Source organism: Rana temporaria, chromosome 4 (assembly GCF_905171775.1).
Source record: "Rana temporaria chromosome 4, aRanTem1.1, whole genome shotgun sequence".
Classification (NCBI taxonomy): domain Eukaryota; kingdom Metazoa; phylum Chordata; class Amphibia; order Anura; family Ranidae; genus Rana; species Rana temporaria.
The window spans coordinates 169356249-169376701 of record NC_053492.1 but is presented as its reverse complement, the minus strand read 5'-3'; the positions used below and the strand labels follow the sequence as shown (position 1 = coordinate 169376701).

The window sequence follows — 20453 nt, the reverse complement described above, 5'->3', positions numbered from 1 at the left end:
TCCATGTTTAAAAAAAAAAAAAAAAAAAAAAAAAAAAAGAAAAAGATTAGTTAAAAAGAAAACGGGGCGACCAATTTAGTCGGACTATCAGTTTTTTTAGGTGGACCCAAATCAGACCTTCCAGTCTCCTCTATGGAGCGGCAGGTGTCAACGGACATGCGATCCTATCCGCTAAAACATCGGGCAGATTGGATGGCAGTTGTAAACCAAAAAGCGGTCCGTTTACATCCAACTGAACATAGAGGAGAGCAAGCTGTGTCTGTGTCCGCTCTGCATAAGCAGAACGGACCAGCAGACAGATTCCCCGCTGAGCAGGGGGACTAAAGCGAAGCCCACCCCATGTGGAAGGGGTCCAAGAGTTAGAGTAGACAAAGGAATATCCCAGATTTAGATGAGAAGGTGTTTTTTGTAAAGCTGATTTGTTTTTGTAGCAAGTTGAGATTCCACGGAGCCACTGGAGACAGGTGAAGCAATTTGTGTGACATCCTCGAAGATTGGGTTCATCATAGAATGAAAGGCAAGCGGTCTTTGAAAAGAATGACTAGGGTAGAAACTTGACCTTTGAGGGTACTCCTAGCCAAAAGCTATTCTACATCAGACTAGTCTGAGTCCCCCACTTTGCAGCCAGAGTTCCCCCACAATTGCAGCCAGAGTCCCCCCCGCACATTGCAGCCAGAGTCCACCCCCCACATTGCAGCCAGAGTCCCCCCTCCCCCACACTGCAGCCAGAGTCCCCCCACATTGCAGCCTACCTGTGCTGGGTAGGAGAGGAGCTGGACCTGGAGCCGCCGCGTTGTTCAAACCGTGGGGAACATTACAGCTTTCAATTCAATAGCTGTGTTCCCCGCAGCACACGTCATATACAGCCCCTCCACCTTGTCCAGGAAACGTTGATAGACAGATCACCCATCCAAGTTCATTGTTATTGTCTATATGGACTCTTGTGAGGCCAAGAAGTTACTTAGCTTTATTTTTATTTATATTCTATTTTGTCTCACTGCCCTGCTCAAAAGTGGGCTGGAATGCATGCTGGCCCTCGGGACTAGGGCCAGAACTTTGGGCCAAAGATGCATTCCAGCTGTCATTTCCGGTTCGTTGAGACGTGACTTCTGATGTGGCAGCCATCTTGGAGTAGTTTCCTGCTAGAGGCCCTGAGAGTGATTTGAGGGGACATCACATCTGGTGTGACCCACTGTGATAGGAAGTGAACATACAGTGCTTTGCAGCCAACATTACAGAATGGTCTGGAAAGTGCCACAATGCTGAGTCTAGTGCCCAAAGGTCACATTTCAGACTAGCCCCACAATCTTCCAGTCTAGCAGCGTCAAGGCAAGGTCTTAAGGGCTGCAGCTGAGGATACACTGATCCATATAGCCACTATGAAAAGACCAGCTTAAGCAGAGGTGTCAAAGTCTTGAATGAAATTAAGGGGCATTGCATCAAGGATCTTCACTGAAGTCATTAAAGAAAATGAAATCATGAAAATAAAAGCAAAAATGCAGTTTAATTTTCTTTCAGCAGAACCAAGGAAAAGATATCCAACCCTGTAGAACACTAGTAAAAAATCCAGGCATGCTGGGTAGAGGAGAGAAGTTACATGGCTGGCTTACAGCATTTTTTCTGTTTTCCACTGTTTCAAACTCCTGTGTCCCTCAATGGACAATAAAAAAAAAATAAAAAAAACAACAACATTGTTCTCTAAAGGAGAATTTCCACATTTTCATTACGAAAAGTCAGACAAGCTTGTAAAATCATTCAGTGGAATTATAGAAAACACTGCAGCTGTGCTAAAGTCTACTTGGCCTTAAATATGCGTTTCACATAAACCCTTCAATCAGATTCAATGTGCATTTCAGGGAAACAAAATATAGGGCTGTCATAACTGACCTTGTGAAAATGCTAGTTGGAAGTCACACAAATTAATTGTTACGAATACTTTGAGTCCCTGAGCAAGAAGAAGTAGGAAGATCAGAAGCCTTTACTTCACACGAATATTCCAATCTGCATACTTGTTTGGGGCAGAACATATTGAAGGGAGAGGCCTAAAGTTTCCTGTAATACATCAGTCTCCAAAACGGCAAATTCAAAAATAGGAGACTACATCTTCAACATTTCCAATTTGTAAGTAATATAATTAATTCTCTGTAACAGCTTCTCCAAGTTCTGCAACGTGTATAATTTACATGTGATTCAAATGTACACATCTCCAAGCAGTTGAGTCAAACTCTGCATTAACACTCCCGAGGTTACAGTTTCACACACTGTCAGCTGTTCAGAAAGTGTAATAAGTAGAATTGAATTCTAAGATGCAAACCCAACAAAAAAAAGACAAGTATTGTAGTGCAGCTCTAAAGCAAAGCTGTACTCAATTTCTAGTAGTGGCAGTACATCTAAAATCTTATATTGACGCCCAAAAACTGATGCTGTGGTGGGGAAACAAAAAATATATAAGATATAACAGATGCCACTGTGTTTGTACACTTAAGCCAGCTATAGATGGATCGAAATTCAGGCAGCTCAGCGGGGACCAGTCAAATTTCAATCCATCGGTGGCCATTACCGCTCAAGAGGAGTCCATCTAATGATCGACGCCCTTCGAACAGGACCGTTGGTAAATCTTTATTTGATCAGAACTTGTAGTCAAATCGTCTGCAGCGCTGATCAGGGTATTCTGACTGTGGAGGAGTCCTGCTGTCAGAATACATCATGACATACAACAGCCCTCAAAATTTCACTCATCTGCTCGCATTTTGCGAGTAAATTTTGAGGGCTGGCGAGTGTGGCAAGGGAGGGCGAGCAGAGAGAGGAGAGTCGCGTCGCCGCCGCCTGTTTGTTAATAGCGCGGGAACATTACAGCTTTCAATTCAATAGCTGTGTTCCCCGCGGCGCGTGTCATATACAGCGCCTCCCCCTTTTACGGGCACTTTTTTCATAGACAGATCACAGGATTGGATGGGTGATCTGTCTATCAAAGTTTCCCAGATAAGGGGGAGGGGTTGTATACGACGCTCGCGGCGGCGGCAGCTATTGATTTGAAAGCTGTAATGTTCCCCGCGGTTTGAACGCGGTGGCTCCGGCTCCTCTCCTACCCTACTCAGCACATGTAGGCACAGGTAGGCTGCTATTGTGGGGGGGGAACTCCTGGCTGCTATTGTGGGGGCAACTCCTGGCTGCTATTGTGGGGGCAACTCCTGGCTGCTATTGTGGGGGCAACTCCTGGCTGCTATTGTGGGGGCAACTCCTGGCTGCTATTGTGGGGGCAACTCCTGGCTGCTATTGTGGGGGCAACTCCTGGCTGCTATTGTGGGGGCAACTCCTGGCTGCTATTGTGGGGGCAACTCCTGGCTGCTATTGTGGGGGCAACTCCTGGCTGCTATTGTGGGGGCAACTCCTGGCTGCTATTGTGGGGGCAACTCCTGGCTGCTATTGTGGGGGCAACTCCTGGCTGCTATTGTGGGGGCAACTCCTGGCTGCAAAATGGGGACATTTTGCTGCACTGGGGACACATGCTGCATTGGTAGACATGTGCAGGCTGCATTTTTGGACACGGATAAAGTTGTTGTTAATATTTATTTTTATAACTTAATTCTGCATAAAAGTGCCATTGCATGAGATTTATGAGGGCGTGTCTAGGGGCGGGATTGGGGACGGGACATTGTAGGGGTTGGACGGGGCAACTGGTGGCGAGTACGCCTTGAGGCCTGGCTAGTAGCTCAGGACTTGAAATTTTGAGCCCTGCATACAACATGTAATCTGGTGCATGATTTAAAACACCAACATCTAAGAACAACAATACCATTTTGGGAAGATTAACCTTTTAATACATTTTCTGCTTGGAACATAAAAGGACCTGTTTATAGAGGAGACGCTATCCCCTGGACTCACAGACTATATTTTAACACCCGTTCATAAAATACAGGCTGTGGTAGGAAGCATGTCGTGTCCTTTGAAGCTCTCTCTGCTTAATGCTGAAAAGGCGAAATTTGTAATTGGAGAAGAGGCCAGTTATACATGAGTTTGACAGATTATGTGATCAGGCTTTCGTCCTCCCAGCTTCCCCACCCCCCATGCATTCATTCAAATGATGCTTTTGTAATAATTGCACATTTGGAAAGCACACAACTGTTTTTGTGGTGTGTTTTTTGTTTTGTTTTTAAAAGCAGCAGTCTGGCCACGGAAAAGCCATATTGCTGCTTTATAAAATGGAATCTTCCGAATTGTTGTAGTTTTTTCCTGCTCTCTCACCTGGTTTGCATATTGTGTTTCCTTATCCCTCTCGAAACTGGAATCACACAAGCATTTCTGCTTCTTTACTTGTTTTAGTTTTTCCTCCAAGTCCCGCTGCTCATTATACAATTCCTCCATCTTTTGCATATGTTCAGTCTGCAAGCATTCAAACTCCTTTTGCAAATTTTGCTGCTCAGTCGTCAGTTCTTTCATAGTTTTTGAGCTGCTCAGCATTTCAACCTCCTGCAACAAAGGTGACAACCAAAACAGTGAAGATGCATGCTCACAAGAATTGCTACTGGCAAAGAAATATTGCACATGCAGGTCAGATTTAGCCAAACACACAACACAAGTAACAGTGATGTTTTCTACATATCCTTCATTGATGCCTCTTCCTGCACAATTCCAACCTGATTTGTCATGTGCACCAACAGGCAAACACTTGCCTATGTGTTCCAAAACAAGTGGGCATCAATGAAAAAAATGATAAATTCCCCCTAAGCAGCCATTTTAAGCTGGCCCTAGATTGTTTGAGTCCCAGCAAGTTCAGCAGAGACCAGTCGAGATTCAAACCATCTATGAGCAGGCTGATTGTGCACAACCAGCATGCCGGATATTTACATGTGACTATTGCCAGCGGCTATAGCCACGTGTTGCAGGAAAGAAAAGGTATTCTAAAAGATCCGACTAGATCTGAATTTGGTTTCATTAGAAAGATTGTTCCAGAATGCGGGGCAATACTATTTCTTGTCGTCTGTAAATGCTCTCCACTAAGATACAATACGTTCAAATGTATATTATTGTGAACTGAACACCCCAAACTCTTATAAGCTTCTAGTTCAGAACACATCAGACGTCATCACCAGACGCTGCCCATGTGACCTGTCCATGTGACCTAATTCAAACCAGGAAGGAACACGGAGGAACGCGAGACGGAGACGGCGATTGAGGCGCTACACCGGGCTATTCAGCCCACGCTCTGGATACGGGGTAACCTAACTCCTGTCTCAACCGAGTTACTTGTACTCTCGACACATCACTTGTAACAATCAACCAGAGGTTTGCAATAATGGACTTATCATTACCCTGATCATTTCATAGAATGAGTGAAGCTCAACAAAGGTCTGTAACCAACTTTTATTTTGAATGTTACCACTTGGAGCCACTTGAATGACTATATCCTCCGAACTTTTATTAACATCCAACTTGCTATTGTCAGATATATTTGGGGATCCAGCTGCTTTAATTTGAAAAGCAACATAATTCATATGACTCCCGGTTATTGAGTCACACTAACCATCCTGTCTTGACACATAGCAGTATTGTCATGGCTCCGCCTACCTAGGGTAAATGTATTCAAAATTGGCGGTGTGAGACCTACATACACCACCATTATTCATACTATTTAAATCAATATATCTGTGCATTTGCAGATATTGAATGTTCCCTTCATTGATAGCTTGTGCACTGCATCAATGTCATTCAAATCATTGAATACTTACCCTGACTGTCAAGGCCTTATAGTACATATCCTTATTCCAGACCAAGTGAATTATCATTCACCTGAATGATCATTGATTCATTACCATCTAATATAGACTGAGAATTTTGAGATAAGGTGCATTTGTGCACCCTTCACGTGAGAACGCCACACCGTCACCAACGATGAACTTATTCATAGTCCATTACCCAATTCTTCAGTCTAAGTGATACCTATTGCAACATCATCGCCTCAATCCCCATACTCCCCCCTCCCCGTCTCCCTCACACACCTTCCCCTCCCTTCCTCCTATCCTTAGGGTTCAGTCATTGGTCAGTATACTATTAGGGCCACAATTGGCAGTCCCATGTCAATCTGTTATTGAACATCATATATCCCACTACTTAACATAACTGTTCATAGTGACTAAAACCAATGACTGACCCCGACAGAGTCCGGACAGCGTCCTGTGTCAATGTTTGTCTACTGTATGTCCTGTATGTTATGTGTGCTCATGGCTTAATGTACCCAATACTATGCTTTTTTTTTAATTGTGTTGTGGAATTCAATGTGATCCAACTGATTAAATTATTATCAGAATAAACTCTTTGATATTATCTCCTGGGTTTATTATTATTTGGATCGGGATCATTTTAAGTGCAGCCTGTAGTAACCCCTTTTCTTTTCCCATGATCTTATCTAAGATCAATTTCTATCTTACCTTACCCCTGATCTTTGTTATCTGCTAATTTTGATAGTTCAGAACACAGCCCACTCTTCGTTGATTCAGTTTTTGTGTGCCTCCTCTAAATTAAAGGAAGCACGATTTATTTTAGCAGCTCAGCAGTATGTTCTGGAGCCAACACACATTTCCCTTTTTGTCTTTTAACAGTTGGGCTCATTAAGACCCATGGTTTCACTTCCTCAACGGTGTCTGAGGGATTAGAGGCTTTCAGTTTGACAATAGTGTAACCAGACAGCCTCACTTCAAGGCTGCCAAGGTATTAGTGACTGAGTCTTTTAGTCCGAGGTCCAATATACCTTCAAAATAAACCCGTGGCCGGGCTATGTACATTCCATTATGTACACATTCTTAAGAAGTATTAAAATTCGTTTTAAGCCCCGTACACACAGGTCGAATTAAGGGAGGCATCGGGCAGTTTCAATAAAAACCGGCCAACATTTGGCTTGTGTGTATGTCAGCTGGTCAAACAGAAGCTGGCAGTTTGGCCAGCTTCTGCCGGACAAGCATGCTGGAAAACCAGCATCCGACCGGCTCCCGATCAGCATTCTCAGCCAATGGCTGCGAGTGCTGACCGGAGTGTTCTGGCGGGGGGGAGGCTGTCCCCCTGTCAAAAACCAACAGCTCAGTGGGGGGAGATTGCTGTATTAATGTTGAATAGTTAGTACAGCGGCTCTGGCCAGAGCTGTGTTTTTTTTTTCTGTTCATCCCAGAGAAAAAACTATTAGTGCGTACCAGGCTATCAAACAAGCCCTCATTGACCTCCTAGTGGACAGGCACTGTAGAGCAGTAATTCAAAGTGACGAGGTCCTTCAAGCCTTTTTTTCCAGGCAGCTCAGCTTAGCCTGCTCTCCCTCCACATAGTGACTCTGCAACCTTCTCACCTCTAATTTAAATACAGAGCAGTTACTCTTCCTAATTGTAACAAGATTGGATCAGCTACCTTGCCAAGTCACTGTTCCGACAAACGGAATATGGGCAAAATCAGGTACAATGGTATCAGCAAAAAGTAAGGCAGCCCATAGATAACTCGGTTTTATTCATCCAACCAGCAGGTTGAACGAAAACAATTGACCCAATTTCCCCATCCACACATTCAATGTGGATGGGGAAATCCTCCCTGCTGAGTCACTGTATTCAGAACACACAGATCAGCTTTGCAGCTATAGCCTGTAGTGCTGATCGAGTAGGGAAAATCCAACAGGGCGGATGTACATACATCAAATCGAAGGGATTGACTTCTGTACAAACACAGTACCCATACATAAATCGAAATTTGTTTGGTCTCTGCTCAACTGGCAAAATTTCAATTCATATATGGCGTCTTAAGTGTTTCAGTGGAGTTCTGCAGTGATAGGATACCAAATATACAGATAGTCTGCTCTATAATTGTCCCTCTAAGGATGTATACCAGACACATAAATTGCAGATGATTGGCTCAGCTGTTTTAGCACAATAAAGCTCAAACTCCCACAGAATAATATAGCACCTGGTAAAATTACTATGCATTTACACAAGCTTTCTTACCATCTGGATTTGTTGTTTCTTCTGTAAAATGTAATTCAATTTTTCTTGCTGCTTGAGAAAGGTTTTCACTACCTCTTCCATGATGTGACCCTTGTCATCCTCACACAGTTTGTCCTTGCAGGGTGTCTCATCTTTCTCTGCCTCTCCACAGTCAGGTTCTGTGGTAGGTAAAACAAACTTGGTTTTAATATATTGTAATACAGAATTGTAATACATTTCCATATAAAAGTAGCATAACGGTAGAAAGGGCCTGGTGTTTAAAAAGGTGTCTGAATGCGCCTTTATTACCATCAGCAACTGATATCACTATTCCGTTGCCATATGCAATCCAAATTTTACTTAAAAGATTATCTGCTATGTAAAGTAAAGCAGACTTTAAAGCGGGGGTTCATCCTAAAAAAAAAAAAAATTCTACCATGCCATCCAGCATACTAGCACAAGCTACAGTATGCCTTTATTTTTATTTTATTTGCGCCGTACTCAAAGTTTAATCCCTTAGTTAAGTTTCAGGCGTTACTAGGCAGAGGGGAACATGATTGACGGCCGGTTATGGCACGTCACGCTTCCCGAAAATAGCCGAAATAGGACTTGGCTCTTCACGGCGCCTACGCAGTCAGCTCCTAGTCTGTACGCAGGCGCCGTATAGCGCCGTGAAGAGCCGAGTCCTACTCTGGCTATTTTCGGGAAGCGTGACGCGCCGTAGCCGGCCGTCAATCATGTTCCCCTCTGCATAAAAACGCCCATTCCCCGCGGGGAGTCTGAAATTTAACCAAGGGATTAAACTGTGAGTACGGCGCAAAAAAAATAAAATAAAGGCATACTTTAGCTGACGCTAGTATGCTGAATGGCTTGGTAGAAACTTGAACGGTGAACCTCCGCTTTAAGGTTTCAGACCAAATAATTGAAAATTTCAGGACAATCTTTCTGCACAGTTGTACATTATGCATACACATGCTCTGTATCAACAAAAGTTATATACAATGTTACAACACTTGACTCTTGCGTTGAACATTTTAAAATAGTGTAAACCAGGCCAGGGAGGTAGGGTAATCGTGCAAAAAAAGTCAAAAGCTCTTTACCTCCCTGGTAATATGTCAGACGTTTGAATCTCAAAGCGGTACACTGTTTTGTATTGAAATTTGGCGTTTTATATTGTAGGTCTGTAATTCTTAGTAATAACACACTTAAATCTGTCCAAACAAGAGTCTAGTAGGCATCGCAGATAAGATAAAGTTTGAAACACGAAATCATAAATAATATAAAAAAGAACTATAAATAATTATTAAAAAATAAATTAAACTTCCCCCACGATTCACTAATCGCTCAATTCTGCAAGTGTTCCAATTTATTATCGCTGTTTTCTAGCTGGTCTAAAAAACACTTTTGATGTAAAGGGACACTTTTTGGTTGCTATGGGCAATCTCAAGCTTCCAGACAGAAAGAACAGTATATATATATATTATATATATATATATATATATATATATATATATATATTATAAAAGTGCATGCAGGGCACTGGACAGACCACTAGGGACAAAAGGGATTTGAAACCGTAATGTAATGTGCAAGATTACAGTGTACTGTAGGTGTATTGTCTTTTGTACTTTTTGAATTTGCCGCCGGATACACAGAGCTTTAGCAAACTAAACGTTGTCCCTCCAGTGTTTACATGCAAACATTAAAAGGGAAACTACAGAAATTCTATGCTAATAAATTATACTTTATAGTTCCCTTATTGGGCAATAAAGAAGTAGCAACACACAGATACGTTATCAACTCTGTTCACAAAATTCTCTTCTGCTGTCCGCATGCGCACTGTCAGAACATGTGCACGCAGCAGAGGCCGATTGACTCCCAGTGCTGCCCCATCTCTCTCCCAGATTGAGTGATGCTAAGCAAGGATCAACAGAGGCTGATATACAGAGAGATTAGATATACCGTAGATGTCAATCATATCATAATATATATTATATATATATATATATATATATATATATATATATATATATATATATATATATATATATATACACACATATACACACACATACATATATACACACATACATACACACACACACACACACTGTATGTATTACATCACATATATTTAGCCGTTTGGCTGCAGTTAAACATAAAGGGGCAGATCCACAAAAGGATTACGCCGGCGTATCTATTGATACGCCGGCGTAATTTTAAAATTCCCGCATCGTATCTTTGTTTTGTATCTACAAAACAAGATACGACGGCATCTCGGAGGGATCCGACAGGCGTACGTCTTAGTACGCCGTCGGATCTTAAGGTGCAATATTTCGGCGGCCGCTAGGTGGCGTTTCCGTCTAATTCCGCGTCGAGTATGCAAATTGGCTATTTACGGCGATCCACGAACGTACGTCCGGCGCATTTTTTTACTTTGTTTTCGTTCGGCTTTTTCCGGCGTATAGTTAAAGCTGCTATATGGTGGCGTACTCAATGTTAAGTATGGCCGTCGTTCCCGCGTCCAATTTTGAATTTTTTACGTCGTTTGCGTAAGTCGTTCGCAAATAGGGATTTGCGTAGAATGACGTCACCGTCGGAAGCATTGGCTTTTTCCAGGTTAATTTCGAGCATGCGCACTGGGATACACCCACGGACGGCGCATGCGCAGTTAAAAAAAATGTTGTTTACGTCGGGTCATGACGTATTTACATAAAACACGCCCCCATTACATCCATTTGAATTCCGCGCCCTTACACCGCCAAAGATACACTATGCCGCCGTAACTTACGGCGCAAATTCGTTGAGGATTCAAAAAAAAATAAGTTGCGGCGGCGTAGTGTATCTTAGATACGCTGCGCCCGGCGGATTCTTACGCGCAGGTACGTGGATCTGCCCCAAAATGTTTTATAGGGTTCCGATTTTTAAGTGATTACTATGGACATAAAGGGCCACTCAAAGCAGCACATTTGAAACAAATGCTTCTAAATAACCATTTTTTATCAAAGTAATTTGATAATCCTGCATTGGTTGGGAAGCAAGGCTGAGCAGCGGCTGTGCTTGAGAAGGAAATATCGGGAAGGCAATAAAGGAGAGATGTTGGGAGCAATACATTCTCTTCATCTTTTATAGCCTGTGATTGTTTAATAAATCTTTTTCAGACACATGCCCGAGATCATAAAATGACCACAGACTATGAAACATGTATTTTATCGTTTAGTATTGCGAAAGGTACAAGAGGACAGCAATAATGCAGGCAAGGCTGTGAGGCCAGAACAAGGCACTAGAATCAGCAGGCAGCTTATACTCAGCCATTTCACATAATCTCTGCTAACTACTCAGACAAACAGCATTTGTGTTTCATCATTACGTTTTATCATTTGTGAGCCTAGGATGTTCGAATGGTTATTTTTGCTGCCAGAGAACTCACAATACCTCTGCTACGACATAACACTGCTAAACCATTTCATTGTTCCCAGATCAGGACAAACCCTGGCCATAATCAGGACACATCACTTGCCAGATCCAACAAAAGGTCATATTAACCCGTTCTCTAAATATACAATATATAGAGGTAGTGAAACATTCTTCCTGATCTTCAAGTTTTTACTGATTAATATACTGTTAAAGGCCCATTTAAAGGGCAACATACAGTGGTTTGTCTATATTGTTATTACTGATAAAGCTAAAAAATGCATCAACTTTTTTTTTCCTCAGGTAAATACAAACTATTACAAAAGGTTAATGTTGTCTTTTATAGAGCCAGAGTTTCGCAGACCTGCAAGAAGCCTGTTTACTTGATGGGAAATCACAGGAATGACTTATACCTTATTAGGTGGCTTATGCTGCATTCATGTGACATTATTATTATTATACAGGATTTGTATAGCGCCAAAAGTCGACTCAGCGCTTTACAATCTAAACACCATTAGCTTGGTACTTTCTGCATTTGATATATCATTCCATTTACGCGCACTTCCTGTGAGAATCTGTCTAACCAATCACTGTGCTTGGTGGAGAAGAAACGCAATGCTTGTTAAAGCTAAGGGGTCGAGGAATAAGGTGTAATATCTACCTCACTATCGCACTCTCCTCATCTACCGCATTCTCCTTTAATATCTACCTCACTCTGGCACTCTCCTTTTCTCACATATACTCCTGGTGGTGGGCAGTCCCTCTCCATCCCTACAAAGCAGGGCTATGTCCAATGATCCCCACTCGGCAGGTAGATGGCTGATCCATGTCCGTTCTGCTTATGCAGAGCACACAGCCCCACCCTCTGCTTTGGGCGGTCAGATGAAGGTTTGTGTACACCCGACTGCCATCTGATCCGATCCGCCAGATGAATGGGTAACATCTGTCTGTTTTTAGCAGATCGGATTGAATGTTGGCAGGTGTAAACGGACACATCCGCCACTACATAGAGCAGGGATCCTCAAACTACAGCCATCCAGCTGTTGCGGAACTACACATCCCATGAGGCATTGTAAAACTGACATTCACAGACATGACTAGGCATTATGGAGGGCCATAGTTTGAAGACCCATGCAGGGCTGATCCTCCCTATAGGCTCACTATGCAAGCCGCTTAGGGCCCCGCAAAGCTGCGGAGGGCACCCCAAATTCCAAATTACTAGAGGCCCCGCCTGGTGAGAAATCAATTTCGGCCCCTCACCCCGCTTCTCAACTCGCTGGCTGCATGGGAGGTAAGAAGTCAGCATCCCCGGCTTCTGACTTTAATGATGTAAGAAGTCACTTCCGACAGACAGCAGAACAACCCCTCCCCTCTCTTAAATGTGACATGTCATTTTTGGCAGCCCCCCACTTCTCAACTTTAATGTGACATGTCATTTTGCTTAGGGCCCCAGGGAGGTCAGGATCGGCACTGGACCCATGACATAGAGGATAATGGATGGTCCGATCGAGTCCGCCTGAAAAACTGGCAGGCGGACCCGTTCCGTCCGTGTAAAAGGGGGTTTAACAGAAAAGGCTTTGGGGGACCGGTCACACAGATTAGGTATACACATGGTTCCTCTACCCATTATCCACCATTTAACCCTCACAATGCATAGGCACCTGACTACCAAGGTAATTCCCAGGGTTGGAATTTAACAGTGTTGTGACAACAATGAATTTCGTATTTTTTTTTAATAGCATATGAGTGCGGCAAATAAACAAAATTGTAATCAAACAAAAGGAGACCGAAAGCAATCTTCATCTGCTGTGCTGGCTCTTTAACTAACGCATAGAGCTTTAGGAAACTATTGTCAACATAGTGTGATGGTGGGAAGTGACCTGTATTGCAGAGGACAAGTTATGTTAGATCAGAGAATGCACAGGGCAATGCAGTCATTCTGGTGCCTATTGGACTGCACAGTAACTTTCAACACATAAATCAAATGTTATAACAGGGACATAAAATTAAGACTATGAAAATGAAGGCCATTGGTAAAATGCATTTCTGCGACAAACTAAAATTACAACTAAGACACCGACAGAAAAGATTAATATTAACATCTGATCTCTCATACATGCGTATCTTAAAAAATGGCTGTCCAGCGAAAGCATTACACCTTCACCTAAAGATGAACTCCAAATAAACAGGCATTTCCTGATGTGATGAGATGGAAATCATGACATCATAGTGAGAAAATCCCACTATGGGGTTGATTTACTAAAGGCAAATCCACTTTGCACTACAAGTGCACTTGGAAGTGCAGTCGCTTTAGATCTGCGGGGAAGATCTGAAATGAGGGGAAGCTCTGCTGATTTTTATCATCCAATCATGTACAAGCAAAAATGCTTTTTTTTATTTTCTTTGCATGTACCCCTCCGATCTACAGCTTCTGCATTACCAAGTGCACTTGTAGTGCAAAGTGGATTTGCCTTTAGTAAATAAACCCCTATGAGTGTTCTTATTTTTGTGCACATTCGTTTTTCATTTCTTACCTTTGAGATGTTTCTCAAAAAAAGGTGCTATAGCTGAATACAATGTTTCTTGAACAATGTCAGAGTGAGTCTATCCCAGGTCGGTCTTCATTAAAGGATAGGTTCACCTTTTGGAACATGTTAAATAGGGTGGAACGTGTAGCATGTTCCAGCAGCTGCAGCCTCTCCTCCCTTTCCCAGTGACAGCAAGTGGGCACCTTCTCCAGGCAAAGGATCATAAATTCACAATGCTCTACCGACAGCCTTTGCGGCTGTCAGCTTGGAGTTTCAATGAACTACCATGGTGCCGTTTAGCGCTTTGATCGTTAATTTTCTCTTCCTGTCAGTGTATACCTGCCTGTCTATACGAGGTACGAGCAGACAGATACGCTGGCATGTCTACAGGAGTTCTGCATGGCACCAGCAATCTGCTGATTGTGGGTGCAATGAATGATGCAGCGTACACACCATCACTTTATGTGATGAAAAAAAACGACATTTTCTGTGAAGTAAAAAACAACGTTTTTGAAACTTCAATTTTCAAAAACGATGTTGCCTACACACCATCGTTTTTTTCACAATGCTCTAGCAAAGCGAGGTTACGTTCCACCACGTTTTTCCATAACTAGCTTCTGGGCATGCGCGGGTGTAAAAAACTTTGTTTTAAACGTTGTTTTTTGCTACACACGGTCAATTTCTGTGAAGTAAAAAACGACGTTTTGAAAAACGACACATAAAATTGAAGCATGCTTCAATTTTTTTTTGTCGTTTTTCACAAGACATAAAACAACGTTTTCCCCCACACACGGTCATTTAAAGTGACGTTTTTAAAAACGTAGTTTTTTTTCATCACATAAAGTGATGGTGTGTACATGGCATGAGGCGCTGAGTAAAAAAAAATAAAAAAATAAAATACAGGTTTTTTTTTACCTGCAAAAAGATGTGCATTTATTTATTTATTTCTAAAAGGTGAACTTATCCTTTAATATACAGTGCAAGAAGCCTAGCCCCTAAACCTTGAACAGTTTTTGTTAAAGTTACAACTGATAATGAAGATCTGGCTGCCCAGTACAGACAAGGTTAATTATGACAAACACAGCTGCCCTGCCTCCTCAAACAAAAGAAAAACTACCTAGAATTCTTCCTTGTTGGAGGGTCCAGGAAAAAACATCTATAAAAAAGGAAGCTGCAATTTTGTAGCATTTTTTTTTTATGCTATGTGAATGGTGACATAGCAAATATAAAGTAGGTGGAATCCCAATTTGGCTGCAAAAGTGAAAATACATTTAACCCATTGCCGCCCGCACAACTTACTTATATAAAATTAAAAAATATATATATATTTTTTCAATTGTCTGTCTTTTTTTGTTTAAAGTGCAAAAAAAAAAAAAAACTGCAGAGGTGATCAAATACCACAAAAAAACTAGTGGGGAAAAAAGGACATACATTTTAATTGGGTACAACGTAGCACGACCGCGCAATTGTTAGTTTAAATAACGCTGTGCTGTAGTGCTGGCCATGAAGGGGGATAAATCTTCCGGAGGTCAAGTGGTTAAAGCACTTATTTATGCATGGCATCTAGGGCAACTATATCCACCAACATTTTCCATGATAACCGGATCAGGTTCTTTTTTCTTACATTCAAAATGTATTACAAAATAAATACAAACACAGTAAGGAATATAAAAAAAATCCATTTGGAAGAGAACTGCAGATATCCTTTAGTTGTGTTACAGTGTCTCTGGGACAGCTGTACAGCAGGTTTAGTCTTATCATAGCGTTTTATCACATCCCCAAGGACAACAACACAATTAGGGAGATAATTCCACATATCAACAGAAAACTAAGCAGTTTATCAGGACATCTTGCCTTAGTCCTGGCAGGCGGAAAGGTTCACATGCTTTACTTACGTTGTCTATAACTGCTTTCTGTATCGTATTTGTGATCTACTCTCTCCTGTTCCTCTATGGAGAGGTCAGGGTGTGAGGTAACAGATTTATGTTTGGTGCTTCGGGCCTGAATCTCCGACTCTGCCACAGATTGCTTACTTGTCTCAGTCTCTCTTCTTACAGGCTTGGAGTCCTTGTTTTGTGATAATGCAGCAGAAAGAGACACATTTGGTGCCACCACTTTGTCGTACATGTAGAGATAGTAACTGCATAAACAAACAAAGAAAAATATATGAGAAATATAGGATGAGAAATCAATAGCAAGAACAGAATCAAAAGGTCAACTTTGCAGTTCACACATACAAGTACGTGAATGTTCTTTATCAAAATTTGCCTTAATAGACTCCAGAAATTTTCTTTTCGCCGGATGACAGATCCGTGTTCGTTCCACTTATTGCAGAGCAGACACTGTTCTGATCTATGGACAGCTGAATATAAACGGACCCGGCTGCCTTCCGAACCGATCCAGCCAGCCGGGAACATATCCCCTTTTTTTTGCCAGATTGGACCTGGCGGTAGCTGGGTGTAAACGGACACAAGTTTGTTTACATCTGGAGCTCCATAGAGGAGAATTGAAGGTCTGATTGGGTTCAGTTGAAAAACAAACAGCCAGACCCAATGGGACCTCTCACGTGAAAAGGGGCCTTACTGCGCTTCACCGCGTTTATGGAGCTCAGTGAATGTTTGCTTTACTATTTAAAGAAACACGTGGGAATAGCCCATGCAAATCATGTATACTATAATTATGCATGGGGTTTACAATAGCCGCCATGCAATTTCTCTAAGGCCTCGTACAGACGGGCAAACATGTACGATGAAAACGGTCCGCCGGACCGTTTTCAGTGTATATGTCCGCCCGGAGATTTCTGTATGATGGCTGTACACACCATCATACAGAAATCCGCGCGTACACGATACGCGGCGACGAGGCCGCGCCGTCGCCGCGAAGATGACGCGGCGACGTGCGCGGCCCTGGCAGTTTAATGCTTCCACGCATGTGTCAAAGTCATTCGATGCATGCGAGGGATGGCGGCCGCTCGGACATGTACGGTAAGTCTGTACAGACGACCGAACATGTCCGACGGACAGGATTCCAGCTGACATGTTTCTAAACAAGTTTAGAAAGAAACAAGTTTAGAAACATTTGCCCGCTCGAAAAAGGCCCGGCGGGCAAATGTACGCTGGAATCCTGTCCGCTCGGCTGTACAGACGACCGAACATGTCTGCTGAAACTGGTCCGCGGACCAGTTTCAGCAAACATGTTCGGTCGTGTGTACGGGGCCTTAGAGAAAGAAAACCGCCGCTCCAGACAAATGCACTTCAGCGGTGAGTATGGTTCAAAACCCTAAGGGTGCAGGCAATGCACAAAGCATAAATAAGAGGGAGGAGATGATGGACAGCCGCACTCCAATAAAGTGTAAAAAATGGTGCCTTTTATTCCAGTAAAACGAAAACTACAACAGCGTGTTACCCCACTGCTTGCGTTTTTTTTTTGCTGTTGTAGTTTTCGTTTTACTGGAATAAAAGGCACCATTTTTTACACTTTATTGGAGTGCGGCTGACCATCTCCTCCCTCTTATTTATGCAATTTCTCTTACACTTTATGTGCATATGAAAAGAAAATATGTGCAAATCTTTGCAAGGAAAATATTTTTGGAAAACAAAAATATAAAATCTTCACCCTACAATTGCCAAAACAAATCAGTGGCCAGCAGCATGCAGTAAACTGCATTTTGCGAGTACTGCTTTACTCTGCAGGAGGGGCTGTAACTTTGACATTGTTGGTTATTCAGCCTCCCTGTTGTTTGAAAAGCTTTCACTGTGATGAGGCAGCTTTTAGAAAGCATAGATGAGAACCTTGGTGGCAATGGTAATGTTTTCACAGGTGGGGGTGTTATACTATATCTTTATCATGGATACAAGAGAATCAAAGGCCATCCCAGAAAACCACAAACATATCAACTCTTGCAAATACAATACTGTACATGTAGAAAGAAAAACTATAGTAGTAAAAATAGAAAAAGATTATTTGAAAAAGAAAAAATAATAAATTAGAATCGTCTGTCCAACAAGAATCGCTGCACCCTAGCTGATGACACACAAGTGACTGCCATTGGTGATCCTGTGGATGATAATTTGTCCAAATCTCCAGCTGCAGGATCACTAAACCTGGCCATAGGCCGTTTGAATCTCAGCCTTTTCCTGCTGAATTGTCTGAGGCCCCATACACACGATAGAATTTATCCGCGAATACGGTCCAGCGGACCGTTTCCGCGGATAAATCCTCTCGAGGATTTCTGCAGATTTTAATGCGATGGAGTGTACTCACCATCGCATTGAAATCCGCGCCGAAATCCTCTGGCGATGACGTGTCGCGCCGTCGCCGCGATAATGACGCAGCGACGTGCGCGACGCTGTCATATAAGGAATTCCACGCATGCGTCAAATCATTACGACGCATGCGGGGGATCCCTTCGGACGGATGGATCCGGTGAGTCTGTACAGACCAGCGGATCCATCCGTTGGGATGGACTCCAGCAGATGGATTTGTTGAGCATGTCAGCAAATATTCGATCTGCTGGAATCCATCCCAGGGGAGATATATCCGCGGAAACAGATCCGCTGGCGTGTACACACCATAGGATCTATCCGCTGAAACCCATTTGCTGGGATTTATCTGCGGATGGATTCTATGGTGTGTACGGGGCCTGAGAGTCGAACCATGTATGGGCAGGCTGAATGTCCCCAAGTTTATGGATCAATCCATCAACTTGGGTATAACCAGCCTGCCAAATTCTCTTGTGGTTATCGCTAGTGGCTGCTAGCGATAATGACTGTTTTCTCCAGGCTGGGATAACTTCCCCTGCCCCCCACCGAGAGCAGACAATTGCTCGGCAGGAGGGATTCCCCTGTCTGTATTGATGGGAGTAAGGCTGCATTCACACCTGAGCGTAGGTCGTTCGGTCGTTTTTTTCCGGCGTGTTTTTTTTTCCGGCTTTTTGTCACGCGTATTCATGCTTATTTGCGCGTTTGCATACAGCGTCGTCTGACGTTTTTGTACTTTGAAGTTTTTTTATTTTAGCCAATAGGAAAAATGATCATCTTTTCATCACTTGTTGCTATGTTGGTAGATTTTTTTTATCTTCTGCCTGGGTGAAATGTTCTATTGATTAAAGCGACAAAACGCCCGTAGCAAACGCTGGTTGTCGCGCTAGTCGCTTGAATCAAGCGTTTCCATTACTTTCTATGGGAAATAGAAACGCTCAAAAATGCCCAAATCGCGACAAAAAAGGGTCCGGAACTTGTTTGAGCTTCAGGCGTTCGGCGTCAGGCATTTTGGAGTGGAGATGTGAACCATCTCCATAGGGAATAATGTATTTTTTCCCCTCTAGCGTTTTTGAGCGTCGCGCTTCAGACGACAAAACGCTCAGGTGTGAATGCAGCCCAATAGTGGTTGCTGGAAAGAAATTGGCACTGTTTTGGCCAGACTAAGGCCCCGTACAGACGACCGAACATGTCTGCTGAAACAGGTCCGCGGACCAGTTTCAGCAGACATGTTCGGTCGTCTGCACAGCCGAGCAGACAGGATTCCAGCGTACATTCGCCCGCCGGGCCTTTTTCCAGCGGGCAAATATTTCCAAACTTGTTTAGAAACAGCCCGCTGGAATCCTGTCCGTCGGACATGTTCGGTCGTCTGTACAGACCTACCGTACAAGTCTGAGCGGCCGCCATCCCTCGCATGCGTCGAATGACTTTGACGCATGCGTGGAAGCATTGAACTGGCAGGGCCGCGTCATCGTCGCAGCGACGGCACGGCCTCGTCGCCGCGTATCGAGTACGCGCGGATTTCTGTATGATGGTGAGTACAGCCATCATACAGAAATCCCCGGGCAGACATGTACGCTAAAGCGGTCCGGCGGACCGTTTTCATCGTACATGTTTGCCCGTGTGTACAAGGCCTAAGAGGCCGTAGATTGTCCCCAAGAAACTGCTCCTTTTGTAGCTGAGGCGGCAAGATGTCACACCTGTCGCCAGCAATGGAGATTCAGCAGTGTTAAGGCCAGTGACACAGCAACATCTCCCTGCATCTGGCTATAGAAGAAGCATTTCCATAGGGTCACAGTCAGTCAGTCTCTTTAGTACTCCTGGTGCTGGCAAATTGTCTCTAGTGGCAGAATCACCCTTCTATGACATCAGCAAGTACTAGTTATCTTCTGTATCTTTATTGTATGCCCAGATGCAGTTACCTAAAATGTAGCAAACAGAGGGCATCCGAAAGAAAATTGATTTTAAAATATTGGCAAAACCATTTGCGTCCACTTTCATAGACACAGCAGACAGGTGAATATAGAATATCAATCACAGCAGCCCGTAACAAACATCCCTAAGGCTGCTTTCACACAAAGCCCCCGGGCATCGGCGGTAAAGCGCCAATATTTTTAGCGGCACTTTACTGTCCTTTTGCTGAGCTTTTCAGCTGCTAGCGGGGCGCTTTTAAACCCCGCTAGTGGCCGAAAAAGGATTTGGCGGTGCTGCCCAGGAGTTCACCGCTCCTAAAGCGCTGCAAAGAAGCTGCTGGCAGGACTTTTCTTGATGCCCTGCCAGCGCAGCACCCCAGTGTG

The 20453-nt window shown here is 43.3% G+C and overlaps 1 protein-coding gene across 1 annotated transcript in view; it reads right to left on the bottom strand.

The window, feature by feature from the left end:
- Positions 1-20453, bottom strand: part of SKIL (SKI like proto-oncogene) — a 72925-nt gene that overhangs the window by 12790 nt on the left and 39682 nt on the right. Inside the window, exons 4-6 of the mRNA XM_040349333.1 lie at positions 15793-16037; positions 7977-8134; positions 4246-4470 (exon numbers count right to left, since the gene is read on the bottom strand). Coding sequence (XP_040205267.1) covers positions 4246-4470; positions 7977-8134; positions 15793-16037 — 628 coding nt within the window. The remainder of the gene's footprint in view (positions 1-4245; positions 4471-7976; positions 8135-15792; positions 16038-20453) is intronic.